The 18,926-nt window shown below is 39.4% G+C and overlaps 2 protein-coding genes across 2 annotated transcripts in view; both read left to right on the plus strand.

Annotated features, from left to right (window-relative positions):
- Positions 1-18,926, plus strand: part of ITPK1 (inositol-tetrakisphosphate 1-kinase) — a 461,734-nt gene that overhangs the window by 258,683 nt on the left and 184,125 nt on the right. The window lies entirely within an intron of this gene.
- Positions 1,116-18,926, plus strand: part of BTBD7 (BTB domain containing 7) — a 28,159-nt gene continuing 10,348 nt past the window's right edge. Inside the window, exons 1-4 of the mRNA XM_088539701.1 lie at positions 1,116-1,294; positions 6,201-7,280; positions 17,161-17,369; positions 18,728-18,803. Of these exons, the coding sequence (XP_088395827.1) occupies positions 1,213-1,294; positions 6,201-7,280; positions 17,161-17,369; positions 18,728-18,803 (1,447 nt within the window). The 5' untranslated portion in view covers positions 1,116-1,212. The remainder of the gene's footprint in view (positions 1,295-6,200; positions 7,281-17,160; positions 17,370-18,727; positions 18,804-18,926) is intronic.

An 18,926-nucleotide genomic window follows, 5' to 3' on the forward strand; every position in this document is an offset into this window, starting at 1 on the left:
CTCTCTGGTGTTGGGACAACTACTGTTTCTGAACTTGGAAGTGAACGGAAGAGCGGGGGGAAGGAGCTGGCATGGTGCTGCAGCTTTCTCAAAGCGCGCTCTCGTGCTGCTCGTAGCTGTCCGACCCAACGTGCTGGTGCTCTGTCAGGAAAGAGAGTAAGGTTGGGGGCTTATAGAAAGCGTAGTTTGGTTTCTACTATGTGTTGGTACAAACTTGGTAGCAGTTTGGCTTTATGTTCACAGTGCTGAACAGAGGCTACAGAATTCTTAGTATAGACTTTACTGTTATGCCATACTTTCCAGTCTGACTTCTTGATTTCATGTTCTGGATGGGAACGAGTGTCAGTTTCAGACAGCAGTTTTTCATTGTGGCAACTCATTTTGCAGCAGTAATGTGTTAACCCAGCTCTTTATGTAAGAGCGAGTTAGAATGTCCTTGCATGTGTATGCAAAATATGAATCCTTGTTCAAAGGTCTTCAGTGTTGACTTCCTAAAATGTTCTCAAATGCCTAATAAGACAATAGATTTGGGGATTTGTTATGCATTATCTAGGTGAGCATATAAATACCTGTTTTGCTGTTGTAAGCCTGCTGCTAGGCACTATGGCATACTTGGTGAGTAGGATTGAATGAGGAGCACGCAACTGGTACAAAACCGGGTGGAGCTGAAAGCAGTGATGATGGCATCCTCTCTCTAAGAGGATTGCCTTATTCTGCCTTCTCAGCGTAGTTGCATTTAGGATTTTTATAGCAGTGCGTAAATGCATAAGCACGTATGAAATGTGTCTTTTGGTACAGGTAAGAGTAGATCTCTTCTAATCTAGACCAACCTGTACTTGGAGACTTACTAGCTAAAAGTTTGAGATATATGGTAACCGTCTTGGTCTGTGTTCTAGTTTATCATGTTGAATTAGGGATGGTTAGGAACTCATTTCAGAAGAAAAAGTATTGATTTTTAACCCTGCAAATAAAAAGCTATTGTGGAAGTGTGAATTTTTTTCTTTAAATAAAAATATTTTGAGCTAGAGACTATGTATTTAATCTAAATTGCTTATTACCTATTGAAAACAACTATTAAAAAAAAAAACTTCCTGCTACTTTTGTTTTTCAGAAATGGAGGAATGGAGTGCTGGATCTGGGATTGAAGATCTGTGCAGGATTATGGGATTATACCTTGAGCCAGCAGGCGGAATGCCTGAGTGACTGAAGAAAATGGGTGCTAATGCATCTAACTACCCTCATTCGTGTTCCCCAAGGGTAGGGGGGAATTCACAGGCACAACAGACATTCATAGGTAACTTTTTTCAATTATCTTGTCGTTTATATAAACAGCTTTTCAGATTGTATTTGCACTGCATTTGAATTGTCTGCAGTGGTGTTCAACAGAGCTCTTGTTTTCTAGGTCAGCAGTTTGAATCCATTCAAGGTCAATAGTGCATGAAATTTGGTTCTCTCTGATATCTGTTTGGCCTGTGTATGAAACAAGCTGATATGCCAATTGCCAGTGAATGTGCCAGCCAATTAAAAAAGGGATGTGTTGATAGCAAGACAAAAGACATGCCACTTGTGCTGTTTTGAAGAGCAGTTGCTGTCATAATAATATCTTCCATTTTTCACTCTTGTTGGATCTTTTATGAAATGTATTTTAATGTTGTTAAAGCATGTAGCACTTTTGATCGTTAGTGTTCATGATAGTATTCGCACTATATCTGGTTGGAGAATAAATCCCTTATTTCTGGAAGGGAGATATCTGGTAGCAAACCTGTTAGTGTCGTGCAGTCTTCAACACAACTTTTTTCTGCTGCTTTCCATGCTTTGCCTCTGTAATTGGAGGAGTACTTGTTGCCATACGGTATTATTGACAAGCAAGCTGTTGCTTAGCTAGAAACATGGACTAATGTGCTGTTAACCAGTTAATTATAATTAACAATAAATAATATAAATGCTTTATCAACATACTTTTTTTCTCCTTTATGCAACACTGAATAAGTAGTACTGATGTTCAGTTCTATTTCTTTTCTTAATCACCACTGGAAGTGTGGTAGAGATAAAAGATGACATTAAGCTTCTTGGCTTATATGGCCTTCCTAATGTTTTGGAGATTTGGGTAGAGGACAGTGCACAAACTACCAGGTATGGAGATCTCTGCTCTGGTATTAATCTTGTGTATGCTCTTATAGCAGCATGTTAAAGAATTTATGTCCTGAATACCTTCCATAAGATGTGCATTTTCCATGTATCTTTAAGTAGTAAAATATATGTTCCAATTTATGTAGATCTTCCTAAACTAGCAGCCAAAACATTTTTGTTGTACCTTTAGATAAATATGCCAGCATGCTTATGCAATTGTTGAAACTTTTATTACCTAAAAAGCAAGTAAATTTGAATGCCAAAACACCTTTCACTTGAACAGAGTTTTGCAGAGGGGATGCTCCAAGGCCTCATTAAATTGCCTGGGAACTTTGTCCTTGGCATATGGAAGGTTTGATGCTGCTCAGAACTAAGCTTAGAACAGAAACTAAAATCAGTGTGTCACTGCAAACTTACTGGTCCCTCTTATCTAATGAAAAATGAAGTTGACACTTTTTTTCAGGGAAGTCTAAATAGTCTAATGTCAGATAAAGTAAAAGAGTGTTCTGCTGATTCTTGACTGAAACCTTTGAGCTGATGGTGGCGTTTGGGTGAGTGCTGGCAGAGTCACTGTGTTAATTACAACCCTGGTGTGCTTCTCTTCTTCCTGCTTCGTGTTGTTTGGCTTTTTTTCATCCTGACTCCTGTATTGTTTGTTTTTGTGGCAGCCTCAGCAGAAACTAGATGCATATTCAGAATTGATAGTTCCATGTTTCATCACTTCTCAGAATAATTATGTGGTAGTGTTATAAATCAACTTCTACAGATTTTTCTTTTCTTATAGAAGGCATTAGATCCATCCACTGTAAAAGTAGAAGTGGAAATATGAGGACTAGAGTTGGGATAATTGTGTGACGTGCCAGTTGTTCTAGAATCAAGCTGGGGTCAGCCTGTGGGTTTGTTGTTTTAGGCACTGCTGCTTTACTGCTGACGTGCAGTGTTGTGCCACAGTATAAATGTGGAAATGGAAGGGGAATATTAAAAGCCGAAAACTGATCTGTTAGAAGTGCAACATTTTCATAGCCCATGGTCTTGTGGTAGTTTACTTGAAGGAAAGCTAAGTGTGCTTGCAGTCTATAAAAGAGTAGATCGGTAAAAGTAGTGAATGGCTTTTGCTGTTTTAAAGAACAGTTTGTTCCAGCTAAGGCTTAACTAGTCATCGTATGACTTATCTACAGCTTTCAGAAGGAGGATTTCCCACCGTTTTCTGAGTTGAGACATCTGTTCAAGATACTTATCTTTAAATACAGCTCTATAATTAGGTTTTAAAATGTGTAGGCATATAGAGGACTAGACAAATCCCATTATTCATTGTCAAGTGCCCAAGTAGCTTCTCTTGACAGTCATCTGTTTCTTATAAATGTTTGTCTTCAAAGATATGATATGATCTCAGGGCATGAAGCTGTTTTTGCTGTTTTTTAACAGTATTTAATAGATTGGTGCATTTTGGTGTGGAGGTGAGGAATACCTTTTTGCTTCCGCTGTCTTATCAAGAAATACAGAAGAAATACAAAGACCTCCTCGAATTGTCATTGAGGGCCACAAAACTGCTAGCTGCTGTGAGCTCGCCTGGGCTGTGCTGGTGCATCCTGGCTGCAGGGTTTTCTTTCCTTGTGCTTCTCTCTGGCAAAGGCAGTTGGGTGACAGCCCTGCTAATAGCACGGTATATTTGCAGTGCACTGCACTGCAATAGCACTGTTGGTAGTATGTCTGAAGGTAAACAGAGATTTGAATAATGTTTTGCTACCTTGGAGTAAGCAATACCTCATGGTATTCATTCAGGGAAGCAAGAAATTAAGACCAGTTCTGGTGTCCTACTTTTTTTTTAGCATAAGAGAATATTCCCCATCCTCCCGTTGGTCACTGGAATCCAAAATGCTTCAAATAATGATATGGCGTGTTTCCTCCCTGCAAAGTGCGTATAGGATGTGCAGAGAGCAGTTCTGCTTTTATTGTAATATGCTGTCTAGGCGTGTTTTTTTTTTTTTTTTTTAATGGAGCAGAAAGTCTAGAATTGTCCCTATCAGTAGGAGGCTAGATATTACAATAGGAAAAATGGGGATTTGTTGCATTATATGGAAAGAATTTATATGGTGGATTCAGCAATGTGGTCTTTTTGAAGTTGTTTTGAGTTCCTGCCATCTTTTCATTTAAATTTAATTTTTGAGTGTCTTGAATTTTGAGTATGATTAATAACATATTGCTTGTTCTAGCAGAGTTCTAAATAACAAGGATAACACAATTAAAGAGATCTTTTCTGCATCCCAAAGCTTTCACTAATAAATGACTTGTAAAGCCCTTGCATTGCATGACGTGGGGGAGTTTTAATTGGCTTGGCATAAAAGCCATTTTATAAGGTTACTTAGCAATTATTGCTAGGGCTTAAATAATAAAACAACTTAGAGGATTTTAGATTGCTACAGTTTCTGTTCTCTAAAATTCAGATTGCTCCTTCTTTCACTCTTCTAGTGATATCTTTCTAGGTATCTTTCACTATTCTAGAAGTACCAGTGTGAAATACAGTAACTGCAAGCACTGGATTTTGACAGATTGAGCTGTAGCATCACTGTCAAAACAGCACAGCAAAATAGCATCACATCAAATCTACTTGAAACAAGTGGAACACTGAAAGAGAAATGATAAAGAATCTATAAAAGTCCACAGAACCTGTGTGGTGGTTGGATCAGATGTCAACTTCAACTGTAAAAAGAGCAATAAGTTGTGAAATTATAGTAGTGTAACAGTGGAAAATTATGAACTATTTCTACTAAAAAGACTTTAGCAAATATTGTTTCAAATTAATTTCTTTTCTCCCTCCTTCCTTGCCTTTGTAATTACATATAGTTTACATGCTGATGTAAAAGGGACATTAAATTATTTAGATCAGCAAGTTTAGCATTACAGGAGTTGTACTTAGACACTTGCAAACTGTCTTCTTCCACCATGCTCTACAGAAGAAAGTTGTTTTCCTGTATATTTTCTGCATCAGACTTGAAGTGAAAAGTGTGTGTGTATATGTGTGTGTGTGTGTGTATATATATATATATATATATATATATATATCTCCACATTGATTTCAACAGAAAAACCAGCTAGATTAAGTTAGAAAATAGTCCTTTAACACTGGAAACATACTGCTGCTAAACTAGTTTTTAACTATTCTTTCATTAAAATATTACTTCTATTTCTCATTACAGCTAGAAGCACAGCTCCTAATGCCACTTATTAACTTACAAGCTATTTTACTTGTGTATATGTAGCAAACATCAAATTATTTGACATTCAGAAAAGGTTCTTTTATTGAATGGATCAGGTCTGCAACATATGGTTGAAAGGAATCTAATCTTTTAATTTTCTGACACATTTGGTTCTCCATGTAAATGGTCTTTGAGGAAAAATAATTGATATATAGCGGTTATGAATGATATCAAAATAGTTGAATTCTTTAATTGTATACTGCTTCATTCAAAGGATATGTGATATTTTCTTGCTAAGATCTTGAATCTTGAAAAATGTTCTCAGTTTTCTTGACTGTCTTGAGTACTATGTTGTCCCTTCCCTCCTTTTTCTCTCCACTACTCCCCTATCAGTTTTTTTGTGACTCTGAGATATCAGTAAAATACCAAGTATGCTTTTCTTACTGAAATGACACAGTGCTGGAAATGACACATGGCTGAAAGATGAAGGGGGCTGCTATTTAAGGAAGTTTATGCAGTCCTTAAAGGTTTTTTTTTTCCTCTTATCTAGCAGGCTGGAATTTGCAACACTGACCAGTTTCTGTTTCTCACCTGCATAATGCAGTGCTTCATCAGCAGGTGGTACTGCTTGAGTCCTAGAACTATGGGTAAATTCTCCAAAAAAGAGTTGAATTTCTTCAGGCACAAAGGAAAAAAAAAAAAGATTTTTGCATTTGATAATTGACTGTAGAGTTATCAAGATATTAACTTGATCTGAAGCGAAGGAAAAACTGCATCTTGTGGAGACATTCGTGGTCTTAACTGCTTTAGTGTTACAATCTTTCTTTATAAATTTAAAGAATAAATGCATTAAACTTTCCTTTTTATCTTCAGGGACATCATCCTACTCTCATCAAGGTTATGGCTGTGAATCAAAGCTGTATAGCCTTGACCATGGCCATGAGAAGCCTCAAGACAAGAAAAAGAAAACCTCTGGCCTTGCCACCCTCAAAAAGAAATTCATTAAGCGACGGAAATCTAGCCGATCTGCTGATCATGCCAAGCAGATGCGAGAACTTCTCTCAGGCTGGGATGTCAGAGATGTTAATGCATTGGTAGAAGAATATGAAGGGACGTCAGCCTTAAAGGAACTTTATCTACAAGCTAATTTGGCAAGACCAGAAGCCAGGACGCTACAAAAAGACATGGCTGATCTTTATCAGTACAAATATTGTACTGATGTAGACTTAATATTTCAAGAAACTTGTTTTCCTGTGCATCGTGCCATCTTGGCAGCAAGATGTCCCTTTTTTAAGACTTTGCTTTCTTCCTCACCGGAATATGGGGCAGAAATAATAATGGATATTAATACAGCTGGCATAGATATGCCTATGTTTTCTGCTTTGTTACACTACCTTTATACGGGAGAGTTTGGAATGGAGGATTCGAGGTTTCAAAATGTCGATATCCTTGTGCAGCTCAGTGAAGAATTTGGAACGCCAAATTCCTTAGATGTTGACATGCGTGCGCTGTTTGATTACATGTGCTACTATGATGTGGTTCTGAGCTTTTCATCCAACTCTGATTTGGTGGAGCCCTTTGGGGGAAGTCAGAACTGCCTGGATGAAGAGCTCAGAGCTCACAAAGCTGTTATCTCCTCACGATCGCCGTTTTTTCGTCACTTGCTGCAAAGGAGGATACGAACTGGTGAAGAAATCACGGACCGAACTCTGCGGACTCCAACTCGAATTATATTGGATGAGTCTATCATACCAAAAAAATATGCTAAAGTCATTTTAAACTGTATGTATACAGATGTGGTGGACCTCTCTGTTTTGCACTCCAGCCCTTCAGTGGGTAGTTTAAGTGAAGTTCAAGCTCTTGTAGCAGGAAAAATAAACATGACTAGGGCTGAAGAAGCTATGGAGCTTTATCACATAGCATTATTCCTGGAGTTTAACATGCTTGCACAAGGTAGGTAGTACTTTGCTTTCTATAGAAGAAATTACTCTGTTAGAAAAAATATTTTAGCTTGTAGTCAATTGCCATAGCTTTAATATTAAAACTTGCTGAAGGATTAATGTTAAAAGCCAATATTAAAATAAACTAGTACTTTTTGGCAACAATCCGAAAAATAATTTTAAAAAGAGAGGAAGAAAGTGATTGTTTCCCCAATTTTGAGTAGGTCAGCCTTCTCCATCAGTAAGCTATCTGCTGTCTGCCCCAGGACTTTTCTCCTCAGTATCTTTCAGTAGCGCTGTTTGGCCTCCTGGAGCAGGAGCAGAGTCTTGCTGTCACTGACTGGCAAGCTGCTTTAAGAAAAAGGAAGTTATTTTCCATCTTTGAACTGGAGATAATGCATCTGTGTTATCTAGGGGTAGGGAAAAAATGCAGTATGAATTTAACCATATTGAGTGTCATTATTGAAGCATGCTGTTCATTTCTGATTGCTATGGCTGTGCTTAGTATCGCTGATGTTTATCTACTTTCATCCATCAGCCCCTTTTATGGCTGTAAATGACATGGGGGAACATGAGAGAGCCTTCATGAGAAAAGGAAATGTTTAGAGTTGCTATGAAGTATTTCCTGTTAGCAAAGCTGTAAACCTCAATGATTACTTCTTAGTTTCTCTCAAATGGAGTACATACACGGTAATATTGCTGATAATGAAAGATAAATTTGAAAAAGAGGCGGCTTAATCACACTGGTGTTGCAGGACATGAAAACGTCTATTTCTTGTTGTGCAGAGCAGGAGGCAGTCAGTGTTTTCAGACCTGAAGTTTAGAAGACTTCACACCTGGCTGTTCTTGAAGCTCCGAAGGTGATGCAGCCTTTCTGCACTTGTAGACTGGCCAGGGTTATTGCAGCCCCCTGTGGGGTTTCTGAGCACTGAGCCAGGAACTAGTTCCCCTTGAGATGACAGGGGCTTTGCTCCCTGCTTCATCTGTTGGTGGGAGTGGAATTCACCTAGATACCAGCAATACAACTCTCTTAAGCTAATTTAACTTTATTATGAAAATAACTTTCTACAGGTCTGTACATCAGTAACTTCATAACCTTGTCAAATTTCTTTTTTATTAATGTTAAACCGTCTAACAGGATTCAGTAAAAACAGGAAGGGCCGGGTACTAAAGAGCAGATAAAATTATTGCAAAAGAGATCATGCTTACAGTGGGTTTTTCTGATGGTTATATTGAACTGCAGAAGATGGAAGAATGGGAAACGATCTGGTTTAACTACTGTATCTCTCCTAGAGGGTCATACTAGGAAGCTGCTCTTCGGACAGTGCTAAAAGTTGAAATAATTGTACTGAAATGCAACTTCCAGAAGAGACAGGAGATGTGTTTTTGGAGGTAGACTGCCCTAGGAGGAGAGGAAAGGAAAGGTTGTTCTTCTGATCTTTGCTATCGCCTTCCCCCACTTCCCTCTCATGCACCTGGAAACTTCATTAAAATTAAAATAAATGCAGAAGTGGCAACAGTTTAAATGTTATTAACTAAAATGTTGTTATTGACTTAATTTCTGTACCATATTGTGCCTATGAATGCTACTTAAGAACTAGACAGTGCAGCAGATCAGCTGAAAACAAGTAATAGCAAAAGCTGAACTGAAAATAACCATGTTCACTGCAAAACTGCAGGATACAGTTTCTCTGTGCTTTTCTTTCTGGGCATGCATGTTCTACAAGTGCCGAAAAGGATTGGGTGTGCTCAAGGATATTGATAAGAGGATTGGACTGTGACTAAAGCCCTCAGTAAGACACTGGGTGGGGTTTTTTGCCTCCTTTGGTTAAGTGAGCAGGGTGTAAATATCTTCCCTTGTGCTGTTAGGCTGAGCAGGGACAGCTGAGGAGTGTGAAGGTGCTCTGCAGAAACACAGTGCAGCGTCTCTCACTACAGATGAGCAATGGCTGACAAGACAAGGGGACCTCAACAAGGAGTTTAAATAGAATTACAGACGGGAAAATAGCTTTTATGTTTTCAGTGATAGTAAATGCTGAATAAAAGCCTGATTTTTGATTTGATGCTGCTTTGGGTTTTCTGCTCATTTTAACTTGAATCGTAAACCAGCATCCTTTTCCATAGCAGACCCTAAAGCAGTATTGCTCTCAAGTATATAAGTTACATGTTATGGAGTCAGTAGTGGCAAGCCCCTGGCTTGTCTTTAAGGGCTTTCCCATGTCGGTGTCTTGGAGAGGCAGCAGGAGGGTACCAGAAGGGGCCCGGTTGGGTTCGCAGACCTCAGCAACTCGGCCTGGTGCCAGGGGCTGGCAGGGGCAGCCACCGGGTTCGAGCTGCCAGTGAGTTGCACTCAGTGGAGGGATACTCTGGCCCTCAATATTTTCCTCCTTTCTGTGATAAATCCATGTCTGACCTGTCCGAAGTGGTGATGGGCTGTGTGGTGGTGAGGTAAAGCAAGGAGGATGAGGAATTGTGCACTTACACATAGAAGAGAAATGTGGCAAAAGCAGAAAAGGATTGAAAGGTGCTATGAAACAGTACAGGCAAATATAAAATCGCAGATGTTTCTCCTGCCGTCTCTGGTACCATGTTAACTTGAACTAATAACAGGCTTTAAAAAATACCATTAGTTAGCTACAGGAGAGAGCAGTCAGCTGTTTGTAGCAAATCTATATATGTCGTAGAAGTTTGTTTTCAGTTTGTTGATACTGTGATACTTTCAGTTTGTTGATAAAACCGGACATGAGGCGGATGGCCGGGATCTTTGTTGCAGCAGTGCCTGGGCTCCAGTTCCATGTCCAGGGCGCTTCTGTGCTTGAAGCACTTGCACAGCGGAGCTCGAGGTGTTATGCATATAGCTGCAGCATGAGGCGGTGCTGCGTGGTCAGTTTTCCTGAAGTTTTTCAGCCTGGTCCCCTTCTAACACTTCCCAGCCTGTCTCATGCTCGAGATGTCCCGTTTTGCCCCAGTTCTCTGACCCGATTCCATCAGTTGTTTCCTGCAGCATCTTAAACTTTCTGTAAAGTCTTAACTTTCTTCTTTAGTTTCTCTCTCTCTCTTTCTCTCTCCCACTCTTCCCTGCACAAGTCTTTGATTCAGTTCATTCATAATACCCAATTCCAAACTTGCTGAAGCTGATCTCCCTGGTTTCCTGGAAAATATTTTGGGCTCATTATACAGAAGTCTGGCTAGTCTTTCCAACTCGTTTTGCTCACTTATTACTCAGTTTTGGCTGCATATTTGTAGCTGAGTATCAAGAAAAGTTTTTATTTTATAGCTTCTGATCAACAGGCATTTTTATTTTCAATGGATATTTAGTCTGATCTGTCTTTAGAGTCCTTTCTAAAAAGTATCCAGATGCTGTCATTATTTCCTTCAGTTTCAGCAGATTATTCGGTTCTGACACTTTCCATGGAAATATTCCTGCTCCTAATACAGTGATACTGCTTTTTCTGACTGTCCTATTTTAATAGATGGTTTCCCAGTGATGAAGTTAATGATGGTTTGTATGTGTGCTATGAATCTCTGCTGTCCAAGTAGGACTACTTTACTAGAAAAATTGCTGCGACTTCTATTTCATTTAGTGCGTTATCTGATCCTTATGTATTCCAAGATTACTAAATATTCCAAGAGAGGCTGATTTTTGGTCTTTAAATATGTATGAACTAATCGGCAAGCAAATCTAATCTCCCTGATCATACTAAAACCCATTACACCAGCCAGCACAGAGACTCGGGGGCTGAAGTGCCTGTGATCTGTCCAAGCGAAGCCCTGTGCCGCTTTCGCAGCGTCTGGGAGGGCAGACGCTCTGCAGGAGGTTCAGGTACGTCTCTCACGGAAGAGCTGAGCTTTCCTTCTCTATTTTCAGTTTTACACCACGGCCATGGATGTGGTAGGGTAGTGAGTTAGGCTGGGTGTTGCGGATAAGCTTTGACTAAATTAAGTATCTTAATTCTGTTAGATGCCTAGATGAAATATGGTTCTCCTTTTGCATCTTGGCCTTGGTGCTGATTGCCATATATCATCCCAACGAGGTGGCGGAACAATGTGCTTTTCTGTTGCATGTTCTTGGATACTGGGACCAAATGCAGTAGTTTTGTCTGGAAGTCTTTTTTACCTGCTGATTCAAAAGGTTTCTGAAATCAAACGATAGAGAAAAAAATAAGTTAATTTTGGCTTTACTGCTCTGTATGTCTTTCCTTTTATTTTTATGTGTTGACTTCACTCTTGACAAGCATAAGAAGAAAGAAACTTTATTTTAAAGTCGTATTTAGTAGTGTGGCCTTTGATCTAAAGGCAGATATCATCCAACATCAAAAGTCCCCTTGATCTCAGCAGGAGTGAAGTGCTGAAGCACCAGGAAGCCCCCAATAGCAGAATTAAGAACACGCAAGTGTCTTGTGGGAAGATTAGAGCAAGTTTGCCAGCCATATAGCAATACAGTGCAAGTGCTCAAAGGAACTTGTCGGGCACTCATCTATATAGTAAATTGGTGTGGTTAAGTAAATATTAACATAAATCTGGTCTTCTGACCTGTTATCTCCTTACATTGACTCACTTGTGCTCAAGCCTGCAATTACTGCGTAGATTTTATGTTAAGAAAATGAAGAAGGGAGAAAGCAGGAAACGTAAAAAAAAAAAAAAAAATCCTTAGAGTATTGTTACACTCCAGAGTTAAGTAGGAAGATGATAAGTTGGACCGAGTTCTGCAGTTGGGCATATAATTATGTTGTTGCAAAGAAAAGAAACTTTTGCAGAGAAACCATTTGGTCACTGCTTGCAGATTTTTATTTCTGCACCCTATGCTGAAGGAATTCTGTGGCTTTAAACAACAACCTAGCAACAGAGTTGGCAGCAGTAACACCTCTGAACATCAGCTCTTCTTCCCTCAGCCCGTCGTTGTTCCCATGCTAAGGTCTGCCCTTGGGGTCAGGATGGTTGAGTTGGCCGCTCCTGACATCTCTGCTCCGCAGTTGTCTCCTGTTTGAGCGGGATCAGCTATGTTGCTGAATGTGTTTCATAAGGAGCACTGGAGCCCAGGCAGGGACTGTTGCCCACTGGTGATCACAAGAAGTAGAATTTAAAATTAACCTTCTAAGATTTTAACAGGTAGATTTTTGCAATAGTAAAACAGCTTTATAGCTGTGCCATATTATCATAAAATATTTTTAAATTGTGCAAGTTTATGTGTTTATATCTGCTCCATGATTTATTTTTTCCAGATGGCTGGATAATATTCCATATTAGAATGGATGCAATTTACTGAGCTTTCATCCAGAGAACACAATTGCTGTGGTTGCTGCTTACACCACATACAAAGCTATAGTTTCCTGTCTGTGCTAAGTTACCTGGCTCATTCTTCCTGCTGTTGTAGTTAACGCTTCCCTGTTTCTGTGGAGAGCCTAAATTCATATTGCCTTGTCTCTGAAGTTGGTCACTTAAATCTGTCCCTGAAGAAGGTCTCTTGAATGTGATGCAGATGGTTTGGACTGCCACAAGTGGTGCCCCTGCCCTGCCTGCCACAATTGCCTACCTGCCTGTGCTGGCAGGCAGGTTTGTGCAGTTAGTGATCTGCTTTAGCTGGAAACACACTTGACAGAACTGAGCTGACCAGCTTATTGCACTTAAGTATGGCGGTGGCACGAGCAATGGGAGAGGATGTGAACTGTCAGAAGAGGATGTCTTGTTTGATAGCCCTCTACAAGTTGGGTAGCTCTTGTTATTGTTCAACCACGGCCTATGAGCCTCTCCTAATGAGTTACTGATGAGTTCAGGACATACTTGGGCGTTTGGCTCTCCCAAGACATGGGAAGAAAGCTGCTCAGCTGTCTCCCGTGACCCCTCACTGCCCTGGAAGCTTGGTTGGAGCAGCAAGGGTGCTCTTTGAGAAGTCTCTTGTTTCCCGGTACATTGCAGTCGAGCTCCAAGTCATACTGCTGAACTGTTCCTTCAGTGCCACCAAGTTTAAATGGGTGGGTCATGGCTACCAACATGGTCTGTTCTAGTGTGACAAACATCAGTAGCAAACGAAATATCCAGTAGCTTCTGGATACCAGTTCATCGTCTTACCGAATTCTGAATTCTTACTACTTTTTTTTTTCCCCTCTCCAGAAGCTTACATGAGTTTAGGGGAAACCCTCCACAAAGTGAGTTAGATCCAGCTAACAATATCATGGCAAGAACTTTGCTTAATGCCGTTTTTGCTAATTGTTGAAGATACTTACGTTGTTTTCATAGATCTGTCAGCTGCTTTCATAAAACTCTAGTCAGCTAGTTAGTGTTTTAACTATGGGCTCAGACTATTTCTTTGAAAGGCTGTGGAATCACAACGAAGAGAGAGCAGAGGAATAACAGACTTGTTTGTAGGCTGGATTTAAGAATATTAGCATCCAGAAGGAGGAGTGCTTCATTTGTCCCAGCCGGTAGAGAATGTCATCTTCCATTTCTTTAAGATGAATCTCTGAGAGATGCCGATGCTCACAGAAGCTTGCGTTTTGGGATATTGCAAACAGATCTTGGAAAGGCTGCCCCTGCCTGAGTATTATCAAACAATACTCATAGGAGAAGAATGTTCTTTTCAACTGTGAGGAACAATATTGCGGCTGCTAGATGACTGCCTTTCTGCCAAATGGCTGAGTGTTAAAGCAAGGAAAAATTCTATCAAAAAAAAAAAAAGGAAACTGGATTCCTTCTCTAACTGGACTTGGGTTGCCTCGGTTTTTGATGTTCAAAAACACCCTCATTACAACCTAATGTGAAGAAATGCTTTTAGTAATATGCATTCTGTTCTGATACACTGATTAAAATTATTTAGGGAAACAAGTCTCATTTGCTAGGCACACATTTGTGTTGATGGTGACTCTGGGATAGTGAGCCTTGATAGAAGAATCAGGGTTGAACTGATACTCTCCGTTTTTTATACATCAGTAATTCTCAGCTCTTCAGAACTGCATTTCTCATGGCAATAGTTTGCTCTCTTTGCAGGGAGCAGCTATCCTTATTGTTTCAAAAATAAACATCAGATGTAGAAATGCTATGGATGGCATTTGCTTTGAGACAAGTCTCTCTGCTCTCTGAGTGAAAACACTCTTTTTGAGTGTTTTCAGTGGATATTTGGGTCTACGTGCTGCCTTTGAAATATGACTCTATAGGTGTAATTGGTAGACTTTAGGGGAGTGTAATCATCTGCTGGAATTGGCTTGCATGCAAATAGCATAATTACAATACACAAAAGCTTGTATTAGAATTTAGCAGTGAGTCTTAGTGCAACAGTCAACCTTGCAAAATTTTTTAAAAAGCTTTCGTTTTTTATTTAGGGAATCTAACTCTGCTTAAGTGCACTGTAACTAGGCATTTGAGAGTGTCTGCTTAGTTTTCGCTGACCTTGCCAGGTTTGCTGCCAGCTTAACACTTTATTTTTCTTGAGCCCCAAAAGTCAAGAAAATCAGAGGGAGAGGGGACAACATTTTTGAAGATGCCACACTGAGGCTTTTTCCCCAGACTTCTTGGAAATTCCCATACCTAGAGAGGGCAGATCCTCTAGCTTGTTCCAAAAAACAAGTAGTGTGTTTCAGAGAGCAGTTGTTGCCCTCTCTGAACTGGGACTGAGGCTCACGGGCCGAGTTCCTCTCACCAGCCTTTGCTGCGTGTTCACTGCTCACTTCAGTTTGGTCTTTGCCATCCAGCCTGCATGTTAATATCTAGTCAGCCGTTGTCCTTCTTTGTACTGTTGCTCAGCTATTTTGAATGGACTTTTCTCAGAAACAGTAAACTTTAGCATTCTTTGCTAAATGAAAATAGGAAGTGCTGAGAATTACCATGACAGTAATGGTAAAGGACAAAGCAGGTGAGCTCAGGCATCACTCGGAGTTCATCCCTTTGACAGAAATGAATGGAAAATTGAACAAGGGATGAAGAACATATTGTTACTGTTAACACATCTTTCAGAAGTGCAGTAGCTTTTGTTAACTGTTATGTTAGTGACTACACTGATAGAAGACCTTTCTTCTCTGAGGTTTATCAGAGGTATGAAAAATATATACTCAAAGTGCACACGGACAAAAGAATCTGTTGTGATTATCAGCTCCATAAAATGCTGCTGGGATGCAGGCATCGGTTCTCAAATTCCCTTTGAAAAATTAATAGAAGTTACGTTCCCAAAACTAAATCTACGTTCAGACATGTTCCTGGAATGTGCTGCATGGATTCTCTCTGAACTTTGGCTCCATATATGATTTATCATTTCTTATTAAAGAAAAAATTAAAAGGTAGAATACTGCTCTGGTAATCAACATCCGGACTTTGTTTTCATAGTATAAAGGCAAATGTGTATATGTAAATATGAAAGGCTATAAATTTACCTGTCACATTCAATTCTTGCTTCCTGATGCCTTCTTCCTCCTACTGCTCAAACATTCGCTTTTCAAAGTCATGAACTTTGACATAGTAGTTCCTTTGACAGACATGTTTCTGCCTGTCAGAAGATCGGTGTTTTCCTACTTCTTGCTCTGTAATGTCTTATTCTTCACGTTGTTAGTTGCAATAAAAATGGCGTGATGCTTCCATTTTGCATGTTAACTTATGTGGGAAATTAATTTTTTCTTTAATCCCATTCCTTGCTGTTGGTATTTTTGAGTATGTGCAGGTGACTTAAAAGATCAGGTGTAGTACTAAGAGAGCCCAATTGTTTTTTGTCTTGACAAACATTAAGATTACTATACTAAACAATCTAAGAACTCAGTAACAAGATACAGTTCTCTAAACAACTGTCAAAGCTTAGTTTTCTGTTTCAAGAATGTTTAAAAAGGATCAAGTCCTAAAAAATAAAACAACTGCAGCGCAAGCATCTTGCTGTCAACTGTTCAGGGCTTTCAGGGCCTGTGTCTTTATGCGAAACTGTGTCTCATTACCCTGCTCTTGGACTAAGTTGAGTTGCAATTTTGTGCTTGCAGCGGGTAGTGGATTTATATATGATTCTAAAACTGGAATTTTTCTTTAAACTGTCACTTTCATATTCCAAAACAGTATTCTATATGTGAACCAGATGTAAAATGAGCCGAGCAGAGTGCTAGCATAAAGCTGTTCACGCTGTGGTGTCCTGCCTTAGCACAAGAACCCCGGCTGCCCATCCGAGCATCTCGCTGCTCTACGATGAGCAAGTCCTAATGCTGCCACGGGGTCAGAAGAACCGTACCAGGCGTGGACCTGCCTCTCATACTCCACTTGTGGCTTTCATGCCCACAGCTTTACCAGCTTTTTATCCTGGCATCCCTGCGTGCTGCATGGAGGCCAATACAATGGGCTGGAGCTGCTGTGGCTTCCCACTTTCTTTACCAGCCAGAAGAATTAAGCTTTGCTGGCCTTATCCTGTGCTGAGTAGCTGAGAATCAGCAACACCTCATAACTTTTGGTCTTGTCTCAGTAAAGTCAGTTCATGAAGTAATATGGACAAAAGAGAGTTACATTCTGTAAACTGTTGTAGATATACATTTGTGGACTGTTGTAAATAGTGGTGACTCAGTCTGACCATGCAGCTTTAGAGCTAACCACTTGGATAATGTGTGTTAATCAAAGAGGTTGTAATATTACTCTGTTAAATAGACTAATTTTTCAGTCATTCATCGAGATTTACCTGGAAAATGACATTTCATATGGCTTTAAAAGGTAAATTATTGTATAACCCAAATCCTAAAGCACAATTAAAAATGCATTAAACTTTTAGTGAGAGTTTGCAAATTCTGTTTGCAAAGCTTGGTCTGTAGGTCATTTCTGGTTTCATGCTATTGCTATGATGGCAGTCATATATTCCTTTATATTATTTATTTAGACGTGTATTCCTTCAGGATCAAAGTGCCTCTGTAACAACATTGCTGATTCTTGCTTTTATTCCATAGGCTGTGAAGATATTATTGCTGAGAGCATCTCACTAGACACCTTAATTGCCATTCTCAAGTGGAGTTCTCAACCATATGGGTCCAAGTGGGTACATCGCCAGGCGTTACATTTCCTCTGTGAGGAGTTTACCCAGGTCATGACTTCAGAAGTCTTCTATGAACTAAGCAAGGACCACCTGCTTACAGCTATTCAGTCGGACTATTTACAGGTAGCGTCGCGGTTCTGAGTAGCGCTTGTCCTGCTCCAAGCAGCCTGTGTTATCCCGTGGCTGGAAGTGTTTGAGTAGATCATTTTAAATTGTAGTCAAGAGGGTGCATGTGCACTGAGTTTTCTATTGTATAGGTTAATTGTTACTTCATTGTTTTAAGAAGACCATTCTGTTTTTTGGCTTCTTGCCAGTAATAGTTCAGAAACAGCTGCAAGTTGTTTTAGATGAAGCATTTCTATTTTGGCACATTTTAAGTGTACTGGGTTTTATTTTCTTTTAATATAAAGAAGAGACAAGTATTGCAGTATTTCATATTTTTCATGACTTTTATCCAGTGAGTGTGTGTGTGTGTGGGGGGGGGGTTGTTGTTGTTGTTGTTCTTGTTTGTTTTTTGTTTTTTTTTTTCCGGGAGGGAAACTATTCTGATTAATAGAAAACTTGTGGGTTTTTTCTGCCTCTTTTTAACCAGTCATATAGCTTATTCATAGTTTACCCTGTGCCTTCTTTTTTCTTTTTCTTTTTTTGTTTGAATTCATTTGTGATACTAAATCTAGGGAGTATAGCATATAATAGGACAAATCTGTAAATCGGTACTCAGGCGATACTACTATTAAGGGAGCCCCTTTTAAAACTCAAACTGGAGCACAAGCTACACGCATTATCTTGCTGTATGTTCTTCCCATTTTTGAGACTCATATTCTGCATGGATCTGCTGCCCACCACCCACTGAGCGTGGAATCAGTTAAGGCTTTGAGTGAAGAGCCTTCAGTTGTCACAACTGTGCCCTTGCTGGGTCTGTCTTCTGTTTCTCTTGTTTTCTTGATAGGGCAGCTCAGTTTAGAATTGGAGCTAAAATTTGGTCACTCTTTTATTTCCATGAAGATCTTTTGGAAATTAAAAGCCATGTTGAAATTTCTTTCCTTTTTTAAGTTTTCATCTTTAGGACCTTAATCTTTAAACTTTAAGAGGTCCTACTCATATGCAGATTGTTGTTGGAAATTTCAGGACATTCTGAAAACCCCGTTTTAAACTGCAACATGCAGGATTACAGAGAACAGCTAGGTGGTATATATAGCATGAACTTACCCCAGAGCTTGTCTTGCAAAATATGACTTTAGAAATTATAAACAGTTGAGCTGAAAAGTTTATATATTAGTAAATAATTTTTAATTAGTTTAGTTTTAATTAGTTTAATTAGTAAAATAAATAAAGCAAGCCTTGTAGCAGATTAGAAAGTACAAATATTTATTTTGTTCTTGGTACAGATGTATTTCTTTTCAACTGTGCAAGGTATGCAGCTTTTAAGTGTATCGTTAACCCTAAGCATATACAGGTTTCTGATTTTCTCTTTCTACCAGGCAAGTGAGCAAGATATTCTTAAATATCTTATTAAATGGGGAGAACACCAGCTGATGAAGAGAATAGCAGACAGAGGTAAGGATCTTTTTAAATGAACAAGCGGTAACAAACCAAAAATAAAAAGGTATGTCAGCCCTTTTTGTGGGTAATGTATAATTTAAGGAACCTTTAGCTTAATATACGCAAGATATGTGCAAA

Source organism: Tinamus guttatus, unplaced genomic scaffold, assembly GCF_059628265.1.
Source record: "Tinamus guttatus ecotype Peru unplaced genomic scaffold, ASM5962826v1 Tinamus_guttatus_pri_ptg000048l, whole genome shotgun sequence".
In the NCBI taxonomy this organism is placed as follows: domain Eukaryota; kingdom Metazoa; phylum Chordata; class Aves; order Tinamiformes; family Tinamidae; genus Tinamus; species Tinamus guttatus.